Here is a 24,997-nt window from a genome sequence, read left to right as displayed (position 1 = left end):
CTCTAACCTAGTAGAAATCATTTTAAGAAAATTGAATTTCAGCAGGAATGCCTTCCCCTCCACATTTGATAAAACATTTACTCTGGTCCTTTTAAGCTCTTCTAGTGTATTACATTGAGTTTCAGTTATCCTGACCTTTTTCACTTATGAAAGGCTGTGAAATGGTCCAACACTTGGGTGACATTCAGAGTCTCTTTGATTTTTAAACAACAAAGGGAAAGGGCCATCTGGGACGATAAATGATGTGATGTCAGCAAGTGAAAGATTCAAGAGAACTTGAAATTCCTACTAAATCTCAAGACCTGCCAGAACATGGAGGCTGCCGTATGTCTTTATGAAGGGGGTTTGTCGGGAGAAGAGAACCGAAGATCACGTCCCCCCCGCCAAAAAAGACAGTATATGCCACAGTACAAATGGATGAGGATGTAAGCTTTGCAGGAGGGATGAGATAAGTTTCGAGTGTCAGGAAGATGGGTAACGATGGTAAAAGTAAAAAAGCCTCATAATGCCAAGATAAACCACTGTGAAAAATTACCTTGGTCAGCTACCTATGGCCCCAAAGGTTAAGAAAATCGTCATGATCAGTGAATTTTGGAGCCTTTTATTTTTAAAAGGCAAGAGACTCTTTTCATTCCCACACCTGCCCACCGAAGTTTTATGTAGACCACCACCTTGGTTCAAGTTACAAATGGAACTGTTGCAGTTACAATTAGGATGATTAACTAAATCCCAGGCTAAGGATTCCACATCTTCTTTACCGTTCCCTCTATGACATGGCCATGCAAGAACCCATATGCTCGCTGTGCAGAAAAGAAGCAGAAAAATTCTTGAGATGAGTAGCTTCCAATGAGCGAGTATTTGAAGCAGTATGTAGCATCTGTTTAGCTGTGGAGACAGTAATTACCTGTGATATCTGTAACACAGAACCATTTATGTTTTGTGTGTGTGTTGCATGGGGTTGGGGGAGAGGAGGCCATGGCAGGAGGCGGAAGGTGAAGATGAGGATGAGGAGGAGAAACAGTCTCAGGGACTGATCTACTGAGAAATGCTGGACTAATGGTCTCTAAGTTTGCTTTCCAATCTTATATTGAAATAGAGAGTGGACTAAGTTTTGTAACATATTCATACCACTAAATGCTCCAAATAACATCTTTCTGGTGGTTGATGGATATTTCATTAAATATCTGAACTAAAGAATAAGATGCCACAACTATGCCAATAACTTAATAGTTTATTAGTCAGTCAACAATATTACAAATATTTAAAAATTACTTAATATAAATAGTTGGCAGCAAACTATTCCATTACAGAGTTAAATTACCAGTACAACAGACAGACTGGAGATTTAGACACCTGGAAGATAACAATAAAATAAACGAAAATATTTAACAAAAAAAATTTAAGCTGAAGGCGTTTACCTAGTGTCCATAAAAGCATGGGTTCTCTGTTTTATTTAGAAAAAAATAAAAAACGGCTTTAACACCCCATTAGGAATATAAAATAAAATCAACGGAAAATATTAATTTGCATATCAAAGAACCATTTATAATTACAATCCAAACACTCCATAAACCACTTGTGCGATTCTATACAGAAACTGGGAGTTAGAAACTAGTTGCTTTTAATATTACAAAGATTTCAGCTCCAAAAATAATTCAACATAAAATAAACTTTAGCAATTAGTGTCATAAAATTATATATTTCCACATAAAAATACAAAATAATATTAATGACAAGATATGAAAAATTATTCCAAGTATTTTACTACTATTAAAATAAAATAAAACCCAAAAAGAAAACAAAATAGAAATATGCATGAAAAAAGTCTCTCCTTTTGTTAGCAAAACACTATTCAAAATAACTACAATCATTTACATCAGTACAAAGATTTCGGGATTTAAAAAATAGTTGCAATGACAAAAGGGGTATCTTTTCTGACAGTAAAAAATGACACTGTGGATAAAATCTGCAAAATATGCAATGAAAAAAATAAATTTGCATTAAAAAGGTTTACACTGTCATTTTTTTTTTTTTTTTATACAAACATTAGAAACAGTATTGCACATCACAACACAGAATCGAGGGTAGTCAGCCTTCCGAAATGTGTTAGATTCAAGTTTTGTGGCATCTTCGAGGAGAGGCTCTGTGCAGCCAGATGCAACAGGGATAAAATATCAAGTGTTTCCCAGACACAAATATATAAATGCTAAATGTTTCCTTCTTAACAAAAAGGGTGTCTTTTTAGAGTTTTTTTTTTTTTTTTCCTCCACAGTCATACTTTTGGGCAGCAATATGAACAGTTAGGGAACACAAATGAAGAAGCTCTTAAAATACAAAAATACAATCAAAAGTAATAATTTTCTACAAAAATAGTAAAATAAATATGATTTGCAAATTAAAAAAAAAATAAAACAGAAAAATTCCAATACAGTGTTCAACAGTTAGAAAGAAAGAATGTGGGGCCTAAAAAGTTGGGGGGAGGCAAGGGTAAAGGGGGAGAGGAACAGTCTTCAAACGAATGAGCTTTACTTGGAACAGAAATGAAGGTAAAACAAATCATTTCTGTCCTTTTACCCGTGGCGAGAAGGGTGTCCTATTACATTTCCCTTCTTCTCAAATATTTAAGAAGGGAAAGTGATTTTCAGCATCTCCAATTATTTCCAACATAGAATTTATTTTAGTGTTCATTATTTAATACATGAAAAGGCTCTTTAATTTTAAACATTAAGCAGAAATTATGAAAATAAAGTTAAAAAATCTGCGAAATTAAATATCTAAATAATTAACATTGCAAAACTACTGATTTCTTTTCTAAGTTCCAAAAATTGAGGTATAGCAAAGGAGATGTCATCAGTCAAAAAAAGTGTGCCATAAAACAGCTGACTGCTGGAAAAATCTCTCACAGAGATATAAAAATAGTGCATAATAAATGTCAAAATGGATCAAGGTTTGGCAGGGCTAAGGTTAGAAAAGAATACTCCAAAAATCCTGGAGGACCATGGTTAAGTAACAAATCGGGAACATTGACAAATAAATTCGTAAAAAGCTCTTCTGAAAACAGCATCAACTTTAAACATTAAAAACTTGAACCACAGCCACAAGAAAACAGCAGAGTTAGACATGAACCACATATCTGTACAGTACAAAAGCACGCCATCAACAACCAATATAAGATCAACACTTGGCTCACAAGAAGGATTGTCCCAAGGGTTTGCTTCTAAGGCAACGCCCTTGTAATTTTCTCTTTAGAGTCAAAAATCTGCATTTTAAAACAACATTTCCCATTGTCTGGTGCCTTGCTTAGATTGCAGAGTAACTCTTATGTTAAAACGCAGGGGGCTAGTTGCATTAAAAAATGTTCTGAAGAAGAAAAAAGAATATATTACTGATGATATTCTAATAGTGTTTAGTACCAAGAGAAGCTCAGTAACTATTGCATGTTTCCAAAAAACAAACAAACAAACAAACAAAACTGCAAGCAAAGTCATCACCAAAATTCCTTCATCAAAATAAACAAAACAAAAACAAAAAGCAATCCTTAACCGTTAAGGACAACAATGCTCCATGCAACAGCGACCCCAGTTTAGACAGAAGACCTCTAAGATACACAGGTCAAAGATGTAAGGAAGTTTAAGCCAGATTTTACCAATGTCATATTAAAGATCAAATTTAATTTCATGCAACTAGCCATCTGTATATTTCCCATCTCCATTTTGACTTTACTTAGGTTTCACGTTTGTAAGTACGGGCTTCTTGTGGGTCTTACGTTTGGTGACTGGTTAGCAGTGTGCTGACCATCTTTGGTTTGTAAAGGATGTCTTAACCATGAACTCTCAAAAGGGGCTAAAATCAACATCATCTGAAATTCTGTAGTTTTCTTTTACTCAAGTCTTTACACTACATTACCGCACGTGAATTAGAACCGCACATCACAAAATTGCACAGGGGTTACAAATATTACATCCAGTCTGCATAAATCCAATTCCACTACCGACCAGATCACAAATGGCTGCACTCACTAATCTAAAACAAATTTGCATATTGTACACATGTAGGACAGGTGTGTGTTTTGTGTTTTTTTTTTTTTCAACTTGAAATCACACTAATGCATGCAAGTTTGCTTTTTTAAAACAAATTTTATAATTTGTTCATGCTACCTAGAGTCAAGAGAGCTTGTTTGAACATTTGCAACACTTCATCTCTTGTTATACTTAATAACGCTAGTGCATGCATATGATGTATACAGGTAAGTAAACATGCATTTTTTTTTTTTTCACATTCTAAAACTATGGCAGTTGAGGCCATATTGTGCTGCCTGCATCTTATCTGCAATGCAGTCTCTCTAACATTTTCAATCCCGTATTAATAGGTGGCATTTACACATCACACCTATATAGCAGCAAAGCTAATACAGCTTGTGATTAAAAATGTTTAAAAATAGCTAATAAATCAGATTATCTTGAGGTATTATTTCTTGCAAGTCAAAATGGAGAGCAAAAAAATCAACCCTAATTTTTAGTTTATGTATACACTGAAAATAGCAACCATAAAAATAAGCCTTTGTAGCAGACATATTCCATCTTCACTATTATTTTGCTACCTTTGGTTAGTTACTGGGGCAGATCTTGAAGTTACAAACCCAGGTTTAGAAATAAGTGCACGCTTCACCCATTCTATAGCAGCAGACTGTGGTGCCCCTACACACAACATTCTCATATCTAATTTTCACTTTACATATAAAAATAACTTGGAAAAAATACAAAAGAACATTTTATTTTAACATGAAAATATCGCAAAAATTAGTAAGCCTGAGATGTAGGGTTTTGGTGAAAAATAAGAGGCTTGTAAGTGTTTTGGCTGCTGATAAAGATGCATGTATTGAGAGCTGGGGTGAGAAGCAGAAGAATGCACTTATTTCTTCTGCGCGTCAGTATCTTCCAACACAGTAAGCCACATGCACCCTTTCTTTCCTTAACAGACGCCGCCGGCTGGCTGCTCTTAGTTCCAGCGGAAGTGGATCTGACGTGGGCGATCAGCACCTTCCTTTACCAATGGCTTATGGAACTCACGTCCTGCACGAGAGTGGATGTTTGCCCAACAAAACTCACAGTAATACTGCAGGCAAGTGACGTTGGCACAAAAGAAAGGAGCGAATTTCCCACCACAGCGTGCGCCCTGGCATTCATCACACATCTGGTCGTCGAGCACATATGGCTTCACCTCCACCTGTAAAACAAATCCGAGAGCTTGAATAAACAGAGTACTCTCCTCGTGGATTCTTCCTTGCCTTTAGTGTATGATTTAAGCAACCCGGGCACAAGGTCTGCCATTTTTCACTTCATTTCCACAGGAGCTAGTAAAATGCTTTGTGCTCAAGAATCAATGCAAAGCTGATGAAAAAATTTCTTAAATGCTATGGTTTAAATTACTTATATTTTTCATTTAATTCTAGAAATTATTTTATGAAGTGGTAGTGTTGTGGGGGCTAGGCGCTAGGCTACTAAGGTCAGATGGTGGTTCAAACCCACTAACAACTGCTCCGAGGGAGAAAGATGAGGCTGTCTACTCTTAGAAAGATTCACTCTCACACACCGAAAATAGGATCAATCACTGTATGTCAGAATCAACTTAACGGCAGTGGGTTTTGTTTAAATTTACTTAACTTAAAACACAAACTTCAATGATGAAAAACAGGATCCCAGCCTTGAGTTTATAATACGATCAAGCCCTATTTTATTAGCAATGCTGTTGTTGTTGTTAGGTGCCATCAAGTCAGTACTGACTCATAGCAACCCTATGCACAACAGAACAAAACACTGCCCAGTCCCGGGCCAACCTCATAATTGTTGCCACGCTCGAGCCCATTGATGCTGCCACTTGGCCAATCCATCTTGCTGGGGGTCTTCCTCTTTTTCTCTCACCCTCAACCTTACCAAACATGACATCCTTCTCCAGCGATTGGTCCCTCCTGACAATATGTCCGAAGTATGAGAGATGAAATTTGGCCATCCTGGCCTCCAAGGAGCACTCTGGCTGCACTTCTTCCAACACAGCAGATCTGTTGGTTCTTTTGGCAGCCTATGGCACTTTCAATATTCTCCTCCAACATCATAACCCAAAAGCATCAATCCTTCTACCAACAATTAATTCTTGTACAAGAGGTCTTCCGAAGTTCATGAAAAAAATTCCAGTTTCCTATACACTTTTTGAAGCCCCGTGCATGTGTGATCGGGATTTCATCAATTCTTCTCCTATTCTTACTTTCTATTATGTTGTTCTTCCTTTTCCACTCTGGAGGACCAAATCTGTAATACTTTGTTAAATGGATTCATAACTATTGAAATAATTAGTAATTAATCATTCAACTTGATGAATAGCACAATTCATTTTAGTATCTACCCAAAGTGAGGTCATCACTTATAGAGCACTGATCAACAAAACAAAAAGGACAACGTGTAGTGATTGAGCCCCCCAGCTGCCAGGAAGGGTAGGAACTAAATCTCTCTCTCAAGTGTCCAAGAGCCTAAATAAAAGTTGAAGATACAATTTTCATCCTCTCCCAGTAAGTATCTTGTGGAATCTAAGTTGTTAATTCTGATTTGAACATGGCCTTTCTAAGAAGGTGGCATCAGTTTCTCAAATCACCCGTGTTGCACCCAAGCTAGTATTTAGGGATCAACCTTCCTCCCCAGATGATCGGTACATCACTCATTTTGGAAACTGGGTGGTAAGGGGTAGGAGTCCGCAGCAATCTCTCCCTTCTGCTTCTGCCCAGGGATCCCCCCCTACACATGGACAATGCAAACAACTCCCACTGGGACCCTCTCACCTCTCTGCAAAAGCAGGGGGTTAAACTAGACTACTGGGGACCTTCCTAAGGGCCTGCTGGACAGGCTGTATCACAGACAATGATATCAGAATCCTGGGGGAGGTAGGACAGGAGAGACTGGTGGCAAGATTTTTGAACTTTCTCAGTTGATTTCAACATGTAGCTAAAGTTGAAAACACTGGACTAGGAATGCTGAAGTTCAAACCAGTTTAAAAAGTTTGTCTGTAGTCTGCAGTGCAGTGAATTCCTTCATATGACTCTAACCCACACTCTTTGTAATGCCCACCAAGCCACTTTCTCTCCTGCTGGATCTGGGTGAGAGGAGGTGGGCGTAGCTGCATGCTGAGGGTGCTGAGGGGATGATATGATTCCGTTGTGAGGGATTGTTAACAGGGTTGATTATGATTGAAATAACTTGGAACTCTAACATGGGTACAAAATGAGTCACCTCAGAAACTGGGAGGGGGTGCCTCATACTACCAACAAGAAAAAAGAGCCAAGCGTGGATAATGTCTTTGGGGACCGTGAGCTCCCTGTACATTGAACCTCCTCAGCCCCAGAGACAGAGCTGGGAAAGCAGAGGGGTGATCAGGAGCATCAGCAGGACAGCCAAGAGCCACAGCACCAGACAGCAATGGGCTTTCTGGCCATGGAGCCTGGAGCCGAGCCAGGAAAGCTGAGTGCCTTTGGGTAGGAGGCTCAGTTGCGAAGTGCGGTGCCTTTATGCACTTACTTGGGAGCGTGATTTGCTGAGCCACATGGAGTTAGAGCTGAGCACCTTCTGCCTGAGGTTTCTAATGGAACACAGTGCCTTTTGGGTAGGAATCAGCACTGCTGACAGAGCTCTGTAACACCGCTGGAGCAGGGCAGAGGCCAAGCGGTCGGTCTGTGGCTGAGAAGCTAAGGATGAGAGAGAGCCTGCCTGCAGGTCTGTCCTGACTGAAACGGTTGTAACCCGGATATTTCTAATTCTGAATATTATGTCCTGTTCAAGTTCCCTAATAATCCCCGAGACGGTGAGTAAGGGGCTGAGTTCTGTGTGGTCACTGCAATGGATTATCAAATCCAGCTGAGCACACAGAGCTGTGGGAACAGGGGGTTTGTGGTCACAACTGGTAAAGGACAGTGGAGGCCCGGCTGACCCCTCGTACCATAGAAATAAGCCTTGGGCTGATGCTGACTTTGAGTCTTTTCCACCGTAGTTAAGTCAGAGGAGGTCAGACATCATTAGGTCATTTTTTTTACAATATCTGAATAAAAACAAAGCCTCTCTGAGATACATTTTTGGGGCCATTTTAAGTGACAAAGCACACACAAAAAGCCACTCTGCATTTATGAACTAAGCCTATGCTGTACTGTCGTCGTTAGCTGCCATGAAGTCAATTCTGACTCGTGACGACATCGGCTGTGCAGAGTAGTACTGCTCCATAGGGTTTTCCATGTTGTGAGCTTTCAGCAGCGGACTCCACAGCCCCATCTTCTGAAACGCCTCTTGGTGGGGGTCCAACAGCTAATAGTCAAACCCCTGACGGTTTGTGTCTCTCAGGGGCTCCAGGCGGTATCACGTTTCTAAATTGGGCTCTGGTTTGGCAATTACAGTGATGATAACTTCTACAACTCATGGTCTAGTCAACTGCTACTAGTTAACCAGTCCCTCTGCCCCCACCCTCCCACTACTTCTAAATGTACAAATAGCTTCAGAGGAGAGCCTTGAAGAAATGTTACTTTGCAAGAACACAGGGGGCTTCAAAGACCTCTAGGAAAAATTCCACTGTCTTTTCATTCCATTTGTCCATGAGCTTATTGAAGCCCCCCACAAGTACCAGCTCAGCTATGTCACTTCCATGTTGTTGTTAATTACCCTCGAGTTGCATAGGGTTTCCAAAGACGCTGCTGGTGAGTTTGAACTGAGCTTGTGGTCCCGTGTCTCTCCTACAGCGCCAGCCCAGGACTCTGCCTCATATCAGTATACGTGATTATTAGACATCAGCTTCGTACCATGTATGATGACTGCAGGATACTTCTAACTATAGGCAAATGTAAACTATTCCCAACATTTAGTGACGAAGGTTTGTAAAGGAACAATTTTCACTCTTCTTCTCTATTTTAGAAGGCAATCAGTGCCTTCTAAAAGGTTCTAAAGGTTCATGTTGTGAGAACTTAGCCAATCTTCCCATAAAAAAATAAAACCAGAAAAACAGAAACAAAATCATTGCCACTGAGTTGATTTTGACTCACAGGGACACTATAGGGCAGATAGAATTGCCCCATCGATTTTCCAAGGCTGTACATCTTTTTGCACTGAAGGAGACTGCCACATATTTCTCCCGTGGAGGGTGGTAGGTTTGAACCACTGAACATCTGGGTAGCAGCAGGCTCTCTAACCACTGTGCTACTAGAGCATTTTAATGGATGCGACGACAATTATTGTAGGGAATGATAAACACTGCATTTTAATCTTAGCTTTGTTCTAAGCGCTTGTTACCTATGCACGTTTATCTAATCCTAAAAATCACTGTGAGATAGCTACTATTTTTGTTCTCCATTTTATACTTGAAGCGGGGAGAACAGAGTGGGGAAAGGTATTCAATCCCAGGCAGTCTGGTTCCAGCCAAGCTCTTAAAACAAGCTCTGGCACCATGGTTCAAACATCCCAAACCCACGGCGATCAAGCTGATTCCTACTGAACCCCATCTGATAAAAAAATTGGAAATGCCTTTAAAATGACATTTAAAAAATATATATCATACCTTAAATTTAAAGTCAGTCTAAAAACCTAAAATATTCTTGAATTGTACATTTCAAGGATATTTTGATGCAGTATTTTAGTAACTCCAGAAGCTAAAAGTCTATAGGAAAAGCCTTTGTATCATGTTACTAAAGTGTCCTTAGGCTAGTGACCTTTGGATCAGTATGCAACTTACGCGTTTATCAATGTCACCATGCTGAAGCTGGACAAACCGAGCACTGATGGCAGCAATGTAGCTCTGCTGATTAGAGAAAGCAACACGTCCAGCACCTTTTGGGTATTTGAGCTCAGGATCTGTATCAATTCCTGCATAACAAACTCCACCATACAGCCGGTCCATTATCATAGCAAGTTCCACTTTGAAAGGAAAAGAAGTTTGTATCATATGGGAGAAAATGCAGTCAGTCAACAAGTAAGTTCTTCTTCAAGTAAAAGTCAACAGGGCAGTAACACTGACCATGAGGACATAGTAGAAAAGAAACAGCTGTTAAAGGAGAAGCTGGTATCAAAGCAGTCCCCTCCACCTTCCATTTTCCAATCTAAAGACAGATTGCTGCCATGTCTACCCACTTAGGCACATTGAGCCCACCACAGACACGCCTTCTCTCCTGGTACTATAAACAATTCAGTCTCACTTCTAAATCTAATCCTCTCATTTGCATACAAGTAGTTCCAGAATTACCATGTAACTAAGTTACCAAGAATTTTGTGCTTATGACCAGCAGTCCCTGTTTGTTTGATTTGAGGGTGCAGCTTACCCTTGGTAACACGCAATGCACATAATGCTGCAGCATGCAATTTGCTGATGTAATCCTTTGCATGCCAACACCAAAGACAAATAAAGATTGGATTTACAAAGACACTGATAATAAAAGGCAATAATAATGAAAACCCACAAAACCCAGTGAAGTATTTAACTTCAGTCAGCATGGAGCCCTGTAGGAAAGTCAGGGGCTACCTGTACTAGGATCCTATGCTATCTGCCGCCTCTGTGAGATTCTCCCTTCTCCCTACAGCACCATCTCTTTTTCCTTCTATACCAGATCATACCATTAGCATATGAGTAGATTTATTTGCCTCCTCTTTAAAAACCCAAACCACAACTCTCCCCTCTCAGCAATTGTTCCAGTTCTCTGCTTCCTTTTATAGCCAAATTACTCAAAATATTTTCCTTACTGTCTAATTTCTTTCCTCCTGTTCTTTGTTCAGCTCGTTGTAATCACACTCCCCCTCCCCCCACTCCACTCTGACTGCTCTCGTCAAGTTCACGTCCCCCACTGCCAAGTCCAATGGTCAGTCTAGCCATAGACATTTAACACAGAGAAGCCCTTCCCCCTCCTTTAAATGTTTTCTTCATCTGACTGTCAGATAGCAACATTCCCCTCATCTTCTTCCCCCTCACCGCTCAGGCACCGCAACTCAACTCTTCAATGTCAGATTGCTTTCAGTCCCCGTCCTTGGTGCCTTGGTCCTGGGTCATGGCTTCCAATAACACAGGTCTGTGACTCTGACTCACCAGCGGCTCCCCAGAAGAAAGCACCTGGTGATCTGCACCCAGTGGGGCAGTCTTACTCTGTCCTGTTCCATCCTAGGAGCTGCAGCTGACTCGATGGCACACACCAACGAAGAGCTCTACCCTGAACCTTTCCTCTAGACTTCACACTCCTCATGTACGTGACTGTTTACTGACAGATAACAGAGACTTCAGCCCTCAGTGTGGTCAAATGGCTCTTATCTTCTTTACTCCTCAAACCACCTCAGTGAGATTCTGCCCATCAAGTTAGCGAATACTGAGAAGGATGAAGTTGCCAAGTCAAGACCCTCAGCAGTTCTCTCACCCCCCACCCCACTCCCACTGCATATCCAATCTGATAAACTCCATTTTCAAGATAAATCTAGAACCAACACTTAACATACTGTTCCAAGATATCAGCATTGCTTACCTGGACGATGGCCTTAGCTTTATCTCTCTGCTTTTGACTCCTTACAACACCCACCTCCAACATTTTATTCTCAAAATAGAAGCTAAAGTGAATTTCTTTAAAAGTATATCAAATGCCAACAGCTTAATTGGAATTTCTAATTCAGGGTTCTGAATGGTACCATACACTTGCATTTAAAATTAAACCCACAATCTTCCCTTGAAATCTGTAATTATGTTCCTATATGGCATTGGCTCGATCTCTGCTTCCTGATGATCATAAACAAGGTAATCGCTAACTTAGCTCCACTACTACTTTAGTTTATGGTGAAAACACTAGCGCAGGCGCACACACACACACACACACACACACACAACCCAAATACTTTTATCTTTAAAAGTTTCCCTTAGAAAAACAGAAGCATTTAAGTAGATTCTTCTTATAGAGTCTACCTGGAGTTAGTGCTAGCTGAGCATCCACCCTCCAGTAAGTTTCAACAAGCATTCTCATAATCAGTGTCAGAATTCTGTCTGTAGTTGGCAATGCTGCAGCAAAAGGCATCTGTCTCTCTACCACCCAGTCGTGCCATGTACACTACAGGCCTTTATTAAATTGAATAAGAATTCATATTTAAAATATATTTTAGAAAATGAAGTTTACTATTCTACTTACCAGCCCTTAATGGCCTAGGCACACCTCCTACAAAAATTGTTTTTCGGGGATCCAAAGGCTGAGAACCATCCATCACAAAATCACTATCACTTAAGTTCCAAGGACGGATCTGAACCTATGAAGAAAGTGACATTACTGCCTTGGGCCTTAATACTTTGGATGTTCACACTAAAACAGTGGTACTTTTATTATGCAAAGTTGTAGATATTTAGATTTGGAAACACATTATTATGCTTAATAAAGGTACTACACAGAAACTGGAGTCCCGGTGTGGTGTTGTAAGCTATGCACTGGACCGCTAATCACAAGGTCAGAGGTTCAAACCCACCAGCCACTTCTTGGAAGTCCTATACAGGGTTGCTATGAGTTGGAACTGATTCAACTGTACTTAACAACGCACAGAAATGGAACATTCAAAAATCTAAATGTGGGAATTTGAGTGTTTATTCACAATCATTTCAATGACAGCTTTAGAAAACTCATGCTTGCAGCCTGAAGTTCTGGTGTATTTACTTACTGGTTTGTCCTTGATAGTGGGACTGGACACACACAGATAGAGCTTCCCATCTTCCTCAATGCAAGCATCAATCAGAGCCTGAACGGAGCTCTCTTCTTGAAAGAGAAGGAATGCATAGCCTGGAACAACCATGACAAATGAGGCATGATATGTCAAGGTAAATGATTTCATCCTGCATTTCTTTATAAAACACATGCCTTTGCAAAAGGAAGGACTAAAACCAACTATCAAATAGGATTAGAACCATTACACCGTCAAAGGGGCACACTAGCCTATGGAACACATATGCAAACAGGAAAAGCAATGAGCTAGTCTATAAGCAGTAGTCACTATCAGTCAGTGTGCTAAGAGCTTTATGTGAGTTACTGCACTGAATTTCACAACAAGCCTATGAAACATCATTTCCATTTTACAAAGAACCAACTGTACTACCCAAAAGTTCAACTAGTGGCCCAGAGGCAGTCACATGGAAAGTAGTTGGCTGGGCTACATTTCACACCCAACTCAGTCCAAGGGCTCCTCTGCTCTTTCTACTAATTAATACTAGCAGAAAGAGCAGAGTCATAATGGAAATATTTGGCAGACTGAACAGGTTGAGCATGTTAGGGTCTGAAGGTTCCTGTACATGCCCACAGGGCAATGCACTTAACAACAACAAGAGCATACTTTGGGTTAGAGACACACTTGGAAAGGCCCAGGAATTCTCGTAAGTAGAGGAAAAATTCCACAATATCACTGATGATACTAAGAGAACCATTTCAGGTAGTTTTAATGAAATACGCTCCTTAAGCATGGGTCAGAACTTCTAGATCATGTCTCAACTTGGATGAGCAGTGGAACCCAACACTTTTAAGTCAATTTTTAAATAACCAGGAGCCAGTGTTTAAACCTTGGGTTCAAGGTTTTGCTTAGATACCACTGTTAAGAAATATGGCCTTCCTCCTTTCTTTGGGAACACACAACTGCCAATCTCTAATCAAATACCATACTTACAGTAGGCAGAAAAGACTTCATTAAAATAATGCATCAACATTTAAATTTCAAGGCTACTATTACGTGATTATTGTCAGCAGCTGCTAACTTTAAAAGTATAAAGTATAAATCTATACCTTTCCTCACACAATTTTTACCCAAATAAATGTACCACACTGTAATGGAGTCCCACCATGAGGAATCCATGAAAGCAGTCCATCACATCGGTTCCACTAAGCAATGGGTTTTACTCAGAACTCAAAAACTAGCTTATTGCCAATCATAGTTCTCATGCTGCTTGGTCTGAGGGGATCCGAAAGTACTTCATTTAAAATAAAATACATGATAGCATAAAGATGCCATCAAACCAACCTACACAAACAGAAACTTCCAACCGAAGATTATATAAGATAGCAAACAAATATACACACACAACTTTGACCTTTCTAGCTGTGAAAGACCATCACAAATAAAATATGAAGTTAAGGTTGGTTTTAAGTAATTGCTTTAAGGTTTCTGATAGAAGTTAAGATCTATTAAGTTGAGGAATAAAGTGCATCGGACCCAAGTCATGCTGTTTTCAAGTCACCCATAGGCATGTGAAAGCTGGATAAGGCATAAGGAAGACAAGAACTGCAGAGGAACTATGAGTACACAGATACAGGCTGCATGGGTCTGGGAGGCCGAGTGCGAGTACACCCACAGACGTATGACAGGGGATATTTGTACAGGGATATTTAGCATTGCTGTAAATGTGAGGGAGCATAATTATGAAAAGTTTGTAGATACTACCAAACACTTTGAAAGAATGTGTTGCTGGACCTGGGAGCTCAGGACCATAGTCTTGGGGGACACCATGGTCACCTGGAATAACACAGTGCACAAAGACAATGTTCTACATCCTATTTAGGTGAGTATCAACTGGGATCTTTAAAGCTTAGTAGCAGCTATCTAAGCTCCAAATGTTAAGTACTGGACTGTGAACCACATGGTTGGTAGTTCGAGCCCACCAACCACTCTACTGGAGAAAGATGAGGCTTTCTGCTCCTGCAAAGATTTAAAGCCTCAGAAACCCTATATACAGCGTCGTTATGAGTCGGGACTCACTTGGCAGCACTTCACAACAAGAAAGTACAATTATTGGTCTTTCCCTGTGTGGAAGAAAGAAGAATGATGAAAACTGAAGATGTGTACAACAGACTAATGTAACATATGAACATTAATATCTACAACCATCAGGTCAGAAGAACTATTAGACAGTGCTTGGCGGCTACCATACCAACCATTCTGAAAGAAATCACATTAAAAGGCCTTGGAGTGAGAAGACAAAATGTGGAACAAAACTCAAATTATATACTCTATAAATCTCCACTCAATTCACAATAAAAAGAAAACGAAAACAAAGAATGATGCACTGGATTATGGTGCTGGAGAATATTACTGAATGCACCATGATCTGTCATAATATGCCACGGTCTTGGATACGTTTAGCCAGAAAGCTCCTTAGAGGGAGGATGGAGAAACTTTGTCTTATGTGCTTTGACCAGTCTCTGCAGGACATCGTGCTTGGTAAACTAGAGGGTCAGTGAAAAAGAGGCCGACTCTCAGTGACATAGATGTACTGACACAGTGGCTCAACAGTGAGCTCCAACAGAGGAACAGTTGTGAAGCTGGTGCAGAACAAGGCAGCGCTTCAGTCTCTTATAGCTGGGTTCTCTGTAACTCTGAAATGACTTCATGACACCTACCAACAACAGGAAGGATCTGAGAAAGTAACTGTGGTGTAGTAATAAAGAGAAAGAACATAAAATCAATGCACGAAAATATTTTACGTTCAATATTTCTAATGCTGCTTCATTTATTTTGTTATTGTTGTTAAGTGCAGTCTAGTTGGTTCTGACTCAGAGCAACCCTGTATAGGGTTTCCGAGTAGCAGCTGGTGGGTTTGAACCACTGACCTTGTGGTTCCCAGTCCAGTACTTTGTTATTACTAGGGGATAAATGTTTATGTCGACAGCATTTAATTAAATAAAATGATGGTAAATTATGACCTATATCAAGTGGTTAGTAATCCACAGTGAATCCACTCAGAGGCACCTTGGAAGAAAAGGCCTAGTGAACCACTTCCATTAAGATGACGCCAAGAAAACCTAGTGGAGATATGCTCTAATCAGCATCAGCTGGAAAGAACTCCATGGCAACTAACAACAACAACAGCAACAACAAAAAGGCAAGTCATTAATATGAAAATACTCTTACTAAAACACGACCATGGAACAGCTCCTCTAGAATTTACTAAGCTAGCTAACAAGTTCATAACCAACCACCTGACCTACTGCTGTCAAGATTTATACTGATCCAGATTTAGATCGACCCTGTAAGGACAGAATCCAAGTGCTCCCTCGGGTTTCTGAGTCTGTAAATCTTTAGGGGCGCAGACAGCCTCATCTTCCTCCTGTGGAGCCGCTGGTGGGTTTGAACTGCTGACCTTGAGACCAGCAGGCCAGTACTAACCCCACTACACCACGAGGGGTCCTAAGTGATTATACTGTTGCTGTCAAGTGCTGTACAGTTGGTTCCGACTCATAGCGAGCCTATGTAAGGCTTCCAAGGAGCGGCTGGTGAGCTTGAACCCTCGACCTTGTGGTTCAAATCAACCTTGCAGTCTAGTGTATTAACCTGCAGCACCATACCAGGACTCCAAATAAATAATTATATAGGGTGGTTCTTATTCATGGCAAAAAACAAAAGTGCTGTGGAACTGATTCTGACTCATAGTGATGCTGTTTCAGGTTTTCAAGGAGCGGCTGTTAGGTTTGAACCACCAACCTTGTAGCTAGTAGGCCAGTGCTTTTCCTGTATCGCCATACCAGGATCCATTTCATGGAAGAGGAAACATAAGTGTATGTTGCTCAACACTGGAGTTACTGCCTTAATGAAAAGTCAGCATCACCAACTACATGCTTCCATAACAGGAGTTCCCAAACCATAAAAAGGCTGCATTACAGCGATGACAAAAACCTGAAAAAACTAGGGTTGACAACACTGGTATTTGGCAATGGCTACAAAGAACCATGAGTTGCTAGTGCTGATTTTTTTTTTTTTTTTTTTTTTTTTTCTTTCTTTCTCATTTTATAAAAAAAAACCCTCTAAAACCACCACCCAAACCACAGCAATAACGATGCTGGCAACAATAGCCAGTAAGACAAGTATTCCTTTTTTTTATTAGCCTTGTTCCAACCCATAGTTTCAGCCCGGAGTCTACTATTCCCCTTATATGAACAAAACAGTTCACACAAATATGTGTATCTCCATCCAAACTAATGCTTTTCAAAGATTAGATTTCTTCTCTTAATCTCTGTTCAACTTCTTTTTATCTAAATTCCACAGTATTTAAAGAGTTAGTTCAAAACATCTCTTTCTTCATGAAACTTTTCTCCACCAACGTCAGGTCAAAGTCACTTCTTTATCCTGTAGTATTTATTGCTGTTTATAAAATTGATCAGGGTATTATATCACCCTTGATCCATTACAAGGGTGACTAGAATATTAAAGACTATTGGAAAGAAGTGATATTGATAAAACCATCACATCATTTGTAAAATTACAAAAATGTAATACCATACTGTGATGAGTGCTTGGAGAGTTCACACTAGGAAGATCTGACCTCACTAGGTAGGTCCTGGATGTTTTCTTTTGTTAGGGACTGAAATGCAAGCTGAGTTATGAAAGAAGAGTAGGAGATAAGACAGATGAAGACACAGGAAGAGTTTGTGGACTAAGAGTATGTCAGACACAAAAATTCTGAGGTCGGAGAGAACAGAGCCAACTGCAAGGACTGAGAAGAAGCAAGAGAGATTAGCAGGAAGCTAGTCTGTGCAGGGCTTTGCTAGCCACCAGGATTGTGTTCTTGACTTTATCCTCCTAGAGAAGCATGCCACTGAAGGGCTTTCAGTAGGGGTATAGGAAAGTATCATCAGGTGGGCACTTCAGAAAGAATGCTCTGACAGTACCGTAAAAATGACACACACACTGCTGCAAAGGGCCAGTGATATGGACAAACCAGTAGGACCAGTGTCAAGGCAAGAGAAAATGATAGCTTGGGTAGAAACATTGCAAGCTAATATCCACTGAATGACTACTACTACATAACATAAACAGTATGTAAGAACAACAGTAATTCTGTGGACACAATAGCTTAAACTTTCATTTCAGTTCAGAAATGACTATCTGGATCTACATGAAGTTCATTTTCTGTCTCAGTCAAAGGGTTTCAGTAAACTCTGAAACTGTGTGCAAATCCTGGAAACAACCAACGTTTTAATCAGATTCTCCTACAGGCCTGGGACCCAGAATCCCTGTTCAAAAGGTGTTCTGGATTCTGTAGTGCAAGATCTAAAGGTCTAAAACATACGCTACCATGGCATCATCCATCTCTCTAAAGAACTACAGTAACTAATAATGAAAGCTAGACAGCTCTCAGTGACAAAGTGGGGAGATGGGTCCACATAACTCAATCACCAGGACACTCAGGTTGCTTACCTATAATTTCCCTAAAGTGCTTCTTTTTCCCACAGCCAAAGCACACCTTTTTTTTTTTTTTTTTTTTTAAACAGGTTTTCTGGAGTCTTGTCTCCAGGCCTGAGATTTCATCCCACCATGAAAACAGTGGGGTGCTTTCTGGTAGCGTGGTGATTATGAATTGGGCTGTGAACCGCAAGGTCAGCAGTTCGAAACTACCAGCTGTTCCGCGGGAGAAAGATGAGGCTTTCTGCTCCCGTAAAGATTAACAGCCTCAGAAACCCTGTGCAGGGTCACTATGAGTTGGAATCAACTCCACGGCACATAACAACAACAACAATTTCAATGGTGTTCAAACAAAAGTCTTAAGTCTTTCAACCTCCCCTTTTCTTATACCCACTTCAGAGATGTTTGCCTTTAGCTATTTGTACAGACTGGATTCTTTCCCAGCTCTCCTCTCTTCCCGTTCTCGTGGAAGACCGGCTATAATTCCTCTCCCACCGATGCTGAACTAAACCATGGGAACTAAACCATGCTTAAATGAATGTTACCACAGCTCACAGTTCTTGTTCTCTGGCAGTTAGCATTAGCCTAGCAATAAGTCATCAACACAACTAAGTACCCTTCTCTGATCTGACCTCTGTATGTAACTGAGGGCTTTAAGAAAGTCTTGAGTCACTCCTGCCAAATCTACAGCAACAATTCACTAACAAAGGCTACACTGCTTTGGTGTTTTCTAATGCTCTCTGGAACATTTAGGTAAGCCTTACAGTATTTAAATAACTCACTGTTGTTGTTAAGTGCTGTTGAGTCGGTTCTGACCCATAGTGACCCTATTTAGGGTTTCTAAGGAGTGGCAGATAAAGTTGAACAGCCAAACTTGTGGATCAAACTGAGCTTGCACTAACCCACAGCGCCACAACAAACAGCTCATAAGTTTATATTTTATGACCAATTTATTTGATCTTAGTTTTATTAAATAAGAAGAAACATTAGTTTAAATATGTCTGTACCAACATTACTTAGAATGATGCTATAGACAGAGAAAACACTCAAAACATTTGTTGGTTTGAGTCTCTGAAATTATCATCATTTATCATCATAAAACAGTAAGTACGTCTCATGATTTCTTACAGGCTTCAAGTAAAACTGGAATGGTTCTTAGGACCCGTTGGCCTCATTCAACACATGTGACCAGCCTTTTCAAATTGCTCTATTAGCTTATATACAGATGTGCTCATAATCATTTCTAAGAGAAAAGAAAATGCATTGGAAGCACTTGATAATGTCTCTTTTGTTCTCACACAACCAATCCCCACCAAATATTAACAATAAAACCCCTTACCTTTTGGTGGGAAATAGGACTTGCTTTCGGCTTTGTGAGGCCAGTCTACTACCAAAGGCCCAAACCTTCTGAAGCTTGCTGTTATTTCATCTGAAAACAGTACAATTTTCAGTAGGAATTGGTTTTAATGATTAATTTTAAGAAATCCTGTATTTTATAAACTACTCTGAAGATGTACTATGTATGTGTGCCAAATATAGTCTACTAAGGTAAGCTGGAATGTAAACAAATTAAGAACAGGTCTAACATCTTTATTAAAATATGCAAAACTTAGTATTTGTCAAATAAATTCAACTTTAAGGAGCACATTGGCCAGAATAATCAATTCAGTGTGAATTTCAAAATATCATGGAACTTTGTATGGATACTATTGCATTTATACTGCACAAAACCATAAACAGCAGTGGCTTGAGAAACATGCCAACATTTTGAGTTCAACAAAGAGGGTCATTACTGTTTCACAAGTAAATCTATGCTCATCAGAATAAACGCTTGGTTGAAACATGACTTAAAAAGTTATAATGGTTCTAAAATATACTAATATCTGATAGATTGCAGGTAGCTTCCCCGAAACACAGATAAGCCAAATCCAATGTCATGTTTTATTTCATTGCACCAAAATCTTATCACACTGATTAAAGTGTAAAATTGGTTTATGGATATGTGATCTATATAGATGAAAACCTCCCCAAACTAGCTATGAATGAGAGTGACAGGCTTCCCGACACCTCACAAACACTGGATGCTGTTGTTAAATGTCGTTGAGTCGGTTCTGACTGATAGCGACTATACATAGGGTTTCTGAGGAGCAGGCAGTATGTTTGAAACACCAACCTTATGGTTGTAGTTCAGTCCTGATCCTACAGTGCCACACCTGGAGTTGGATAGCCACAGGTATTTTCAATTGTGTACTATTTGTGTACAATTGTGTACAATTACAACCAAAAATGGCTGTAATTGCATGGGTTGGTCTCCATATTTAGAGATTTGTATAACCTGGGTTTCCTGGGTATGCTATTTCTTCATTTCTCTTTTAATTTTATAGTCTCTTTCTAAGTAAATTCTGAAAGTGCATTTGCCTTAAAGATGGTTTATCATGCATTGCTGATACAGGTTCATGGTTGGGCTCCACTTACATTATTTGTGTGTATATATGTCAGGGTCATAGAAAAGGTTTTAAGTATTATATATTTAAATAAGGTAGGGCCAGCACTGGACTGCTAACCACAAGATCTAAAGTTCAAACCCACTAGATGTCCTTGGAAAGCACATATAGGATTGCTAATTTGGATTTGACTCTATAGCACTTAAAAACAAGAAAGATCTCTCTCTCTCTCTCTCTCTCTCTCTCTCTCTATATATATATATATATATACATTTGTGTGTGTGTGTATTGTTGTTGTTGTTGTTACATGCCATCGAGTCAGTATCAACTCATAGTGACCTTATGTGCAACAGAACAAAACACTGCCTGGTCCAGGGCCATCCTCACAATTGTTGCCACACTTGAGCTCAATGATGCTGCCATTTGGCAGCATCTCACTGGGGGTCTTTCTCTTTTTCTCTGACCTTCTACCTTACCAAACATGATATCTTTTTCCAGCAACTGGTCCCTCCTGACAATTTGTCTGAAGTATGAGAGACGAAGTTTGGCCATCCTGGCCTCCAAGGAGCATGCTCCAGCTGCACTTCTTCCAACACAGATCTGTTGGTTCTTTTGGCAGCCAATGGCACTTTCAATATTCTCCTCCAACACCATAACTCAAAAGCATCAATTCTTCTACGGTCTTCTTTATTCATTGTCTAGCTTTCATATGAATATGAGGTTATTGAAAATATCATGGCTTGGGGGTCAGGTGCACCTTAGTCCTCAAGCTGACTGGCATTTTTGCTCTTCAACACTTTAAAAAGGTCTTGTGCAGCAGATTTGCCTAAAGCAATACACCCTTTGATTTCTTGACTGCTGCTTCCATGAGTGCTGATAGTTGATCCTAGAAGAAAAAAGTCCCTGACAACTTCAATCTTTTCTCCATTGATAAGAATATTCTTTATTGGTCCACTGGTGAGGATTTTTGTTCTCTTAACATTGAAATTCAATTCAACCATAGGCTATGCTCTTTGATCTTTATCAGTATCTTTAAGTATTTTAAATCCTCTTCACTTTCAGCAAGCAAAGTTGTATCATCTGCAAATAGCAGGTTGTTAATGAGTTTTCCTCCAGTTCTGATGCCAAGTTTTTCTTCATCTAACCCAGTTTCTCAGATTATTTGCTCAGCATATAGGTTGAATAAGTATGGTGAAAGAATACAACCCTGTTACACACCTTTCTTAATTTTAAAACATTCAGTGTTCCCATGTTCTGTTCGAACAACTGCCTCTTGGTCCATGTACAGATTCCTCATGAGCACCATTAAGTGTTACAGATTACTCATACTTTGAAATGTTGTCCGTAGCTTGTCATGATTCACACAATCGAAAGTCTTCGTATAATCAATAAAGCACAGGTAAACATCTTTTTGTATTCTCTGCTTTCAGGCAAGATCCACTGGTTATCAGCAAAGATATTCCTCATTCCACGTCCTCTTCTGAATCTGGCTTGAACCTCTGGAAGTGTTTGCAGATGTCTCTGTATTATTGTTAGTAAAACTTTACTCGCATGGGATATCAAAGATATTGTCCGATGATTTCCGCATTCCACTGGGTCACCTCTCTTTGGAATGGACACAAATACATATCTCTTCCAGTCAGCCAGATAGCTGTCTTCCAAATTTCTTGGTATAGATGAGTGAGTGCCTCCAGTGGCACATCACTTTCTTTAAAGATTTCAATTTTTATTCCACCAATTCCTGGAGCCTTTTTCTTTGCCAATTCCTTCAGTGCACCTTGGACTTTTTCCTACAGGATCATTGGCTCTTGATCATATGCTACCTCCTGAAATGGGTAAACATCACCCATTTCCTTATGGTACAGTGACTCTGCGTATTGCTTCTGTCTTGTTTTGAAGCTTTCTGCATCATTCAATTAATTTGCCCAGAGAATCTTTCAGTAATGAAAACTCGAGGCTTGAATTTTTTCTTCAGTTCCCCCAGCTTGAGAAATGCTGAACATGTTCTTCCTTTTTGGTTTTCTGATTCCAGATCTTTGCACATTTTGTTGTAATATTTGACTTTGTCTTTTCGAGCTGATCTTTGAAATTTTCTGTTCAGCTCTTGGACCTCCTCATTTCTTCCATTTGCTTTAGCATCTCTACACTGGAGAGTTAAGTTTCAGTGTCTCTTCTGACATTCATTTTGATCTTTTCCTTCTTTCTTGTCTTCTTAATGATTTTGGCTTTCTTCATGTATGATGTTCTTGATGTCATCCCACAAGTCTTCTGGTCTTTGGTCTTCAGTGTTTATTGTATCAAGTGATCTCTAAATTCAGGTGGGATATATTCAAGGTCATATTTTGACTCTCGTGGACTTGTTTTCATTTTCTTCAGCTTCAGTTTGAATTTGCATATGAGCCATTGATGGTCTGTTCCACAGTTGGCCCCTGGCCTTGTTTTGACTGATGATACAGAGCTTTTCCTTCATCTTTTTCCACAGATGTAGTCAATTTGATTTCTGTGCATCCATTTGGCGAGGTCCATGTGTATAATCATCTCTTATGCTGTCTAAAGAAGGTATTTGAAATGAACAAACAACTGATTTTGCAGAATTCTATCATGCAATCTCCAACATCATTTCTATCACCAAGGCCATATTTTACAACTACTGATCCTTCTTCGTTATTTCCAACCTTTGCATTCCAATCACCAGTAATGATCAATACATCTTGATTGCATGTTTGATCAATTTTAGATTGAAGAAGTTGGTAGAATTCTTCTATTTCATTCTCACTGGCTTTAGTGGTTGGTGCATAAATTTGAGTAATAGTGGTAGTAACTGGTCTTCCCTGTAGGTGCATGGATATTATCCTATCACAGACAGCGTTGTACCTCATGACTGATCTGAATATGTTCTTTTTGACAGTGAATGCAACACCATTCCTTTTCAATTTGTCATTCCCAGCATAGTAAACCATGTGGTTGTCAGATTCAAAATGGCCAATACCAGTCAGTTTTAGCTCACCAATGCCTAAGATATCGATGTTTATGCATTCCATTTCATTTTTGACAATTTCCAATTTTCCTAGATTTATATTTTGTACATTCTATATTCCAATTATCAATGAATGTTTACAACTGTTTCTCTTCATTTTGAGTTGTGCCCCATCAGCAAATGAAGGTCCCTTGGGCTTACTTCCATGGGCTTTTACTCCATTTGTGTCATCATGGTCAACTCTACTTTGAGGAGGCAGCTCTTCCTCAGTTGCATTTTGAGTGCCTTCCAACCTGAGGGGCTCATTTTCAGGCACTATATCTGACTGTTTCTCTGCTATTCATAAGGTTTTCAGTGACTAAACATTTGGAAGTAGTTCGTTGCTCCTTCCGTCCGAATCTGTCTTCGTCTGAAAGCTCATCTGAAACCTGTCCACCATGGGTGACCCTGCTGGTATTTAAAATACCTGTGGCATAGCTTATGTTAAAAACTCCATGTCCCTACCTATCCCCTACCCCTGCTCGTATTATTGAGAGGGCTTTCAAAAAGTTTATGGAAATATGTAATTGAAAGTTAACGGAATTTTTCCAAACACTTTTTGAAGCTCCTCATGTTTAAGGCTTCTTCTATTTTTTCTAAAGCCCAAATCATCACCTACCTTCATCAATATCAGGAGGAAGACCACCAACAAAAACTTTTCGAGAGAAACGTTCTATCCTCTCTCCATTTTGATGGGCTGAATAACATGTGGGTGAGTTTAAAACACCAACTTGATCACTATGAGCGTCATCCAGCAAGCCGTCATCTATTGGAAAGAGGGAAGAACGACCTGCAATGGAAGAGCAAAAGTCATGTGAATCTCATCAGACCTAAGAAAATGATAAACTACAGTTAAGCGCACAAACAGTGGTGGTGGTGATGTGCTGTGGAGTTGGTTTCAACTCACAGCAAACCTGTAAAAGGTTTCCGAGGCTGCAAATCTTTCAGGAGCAGAAACCCTCATCTTTCTTCCATGAGCTGCTGGTAGATTTGAACTGCTGACCTTGTGGTTAGCAAGCCAAGCTCACGATTCACTATGATACCAGGGATCCTGTACCTACAGTGATGATGTCGTTAAGTGCTGGTCAGTCAGTTCCGACTCAGAGCTACACTGTATAGTGTTTCTGAGGAGTGGCTGGTGAGTTTCAACCACTGACCATGCAGCTCAAACTGACCTTGCAGTTCAGTGCATTAACCCAAAGCGCCACAACAGGACTCCATATCAACAGTAACAACGGCAAATTCAAAAGCTTAAGAAAGGAAGGTGACACAGGTTTCAAAAATGGGAAATTCATAGAGTGTAGGGTTGTTAGTTACCTATGTTGAAGATAGAACCTGTCTCAACAATG

At 39.8% G+C, this 24,997-nt stretch overlaps 1 protein-coding gene across 1 annotated transcript in view; it reads right to left on the bottom strand.

Annotated features, from left to right (window-relative positions):
* Positions 1-4,998: 4,998 nt before the first annotated feature.
* The window catches only part of CPEB2 (cytoplasmic polyadenylation element binding protein 2), an 86,598-nt gene continuing 66,599 nt past the window's right edge, over positions 4,999-24,997 (bottom strand). Inside the window, exons 9-14 of the mRNA XM_006873808.1 lie at positions 24,268-24,438; positions 19,528-19,617; positions 12,690-12,808; positions 12,173-12,287; positions 9,754-9,935; positions 4,999-5,226 (exon numbers count right to left, since the gene is read on the bottom strand). Of these exons, the coding sequence (XP_006873870.1) occupies positions 4,999-5,226; positions 9,754-9,935; positions 12,173-12,287; positions 12,690-12,808; positions 19,528-19,617; positions 24,268-24,438 (905 nt within the window). The remainder of the gene's footprint in view (positions 5,227-9,753; positions 9,936-12,172; positions 12,288-12,689; positions 12,809-19,527; positions 19,618-24,267; positions 24,439-24,997) is intronic.

Source organism: Chrysochloris asiatica, unplaced genomic scaffold (genome assembly GCF_000296735.1).
Source record: "Chrysochloris asiatica unplaced genomic scaffold, ChrAsi1.0 scaffold00256, whole genome shotgun sequence".
Classification (NCBI taxonomy): Eukaryota; Metazoa; Chordata; class Mammalia; order Afrosoricida; family Chrysochloridae; genus Chrysochloris; species Chrysochloris asiatica.
The sequence above is the reverse complement of the archived record's forward strand: the minus strand, read 5'-3'. Positions and strand labels throughout refer to the sequence as shown.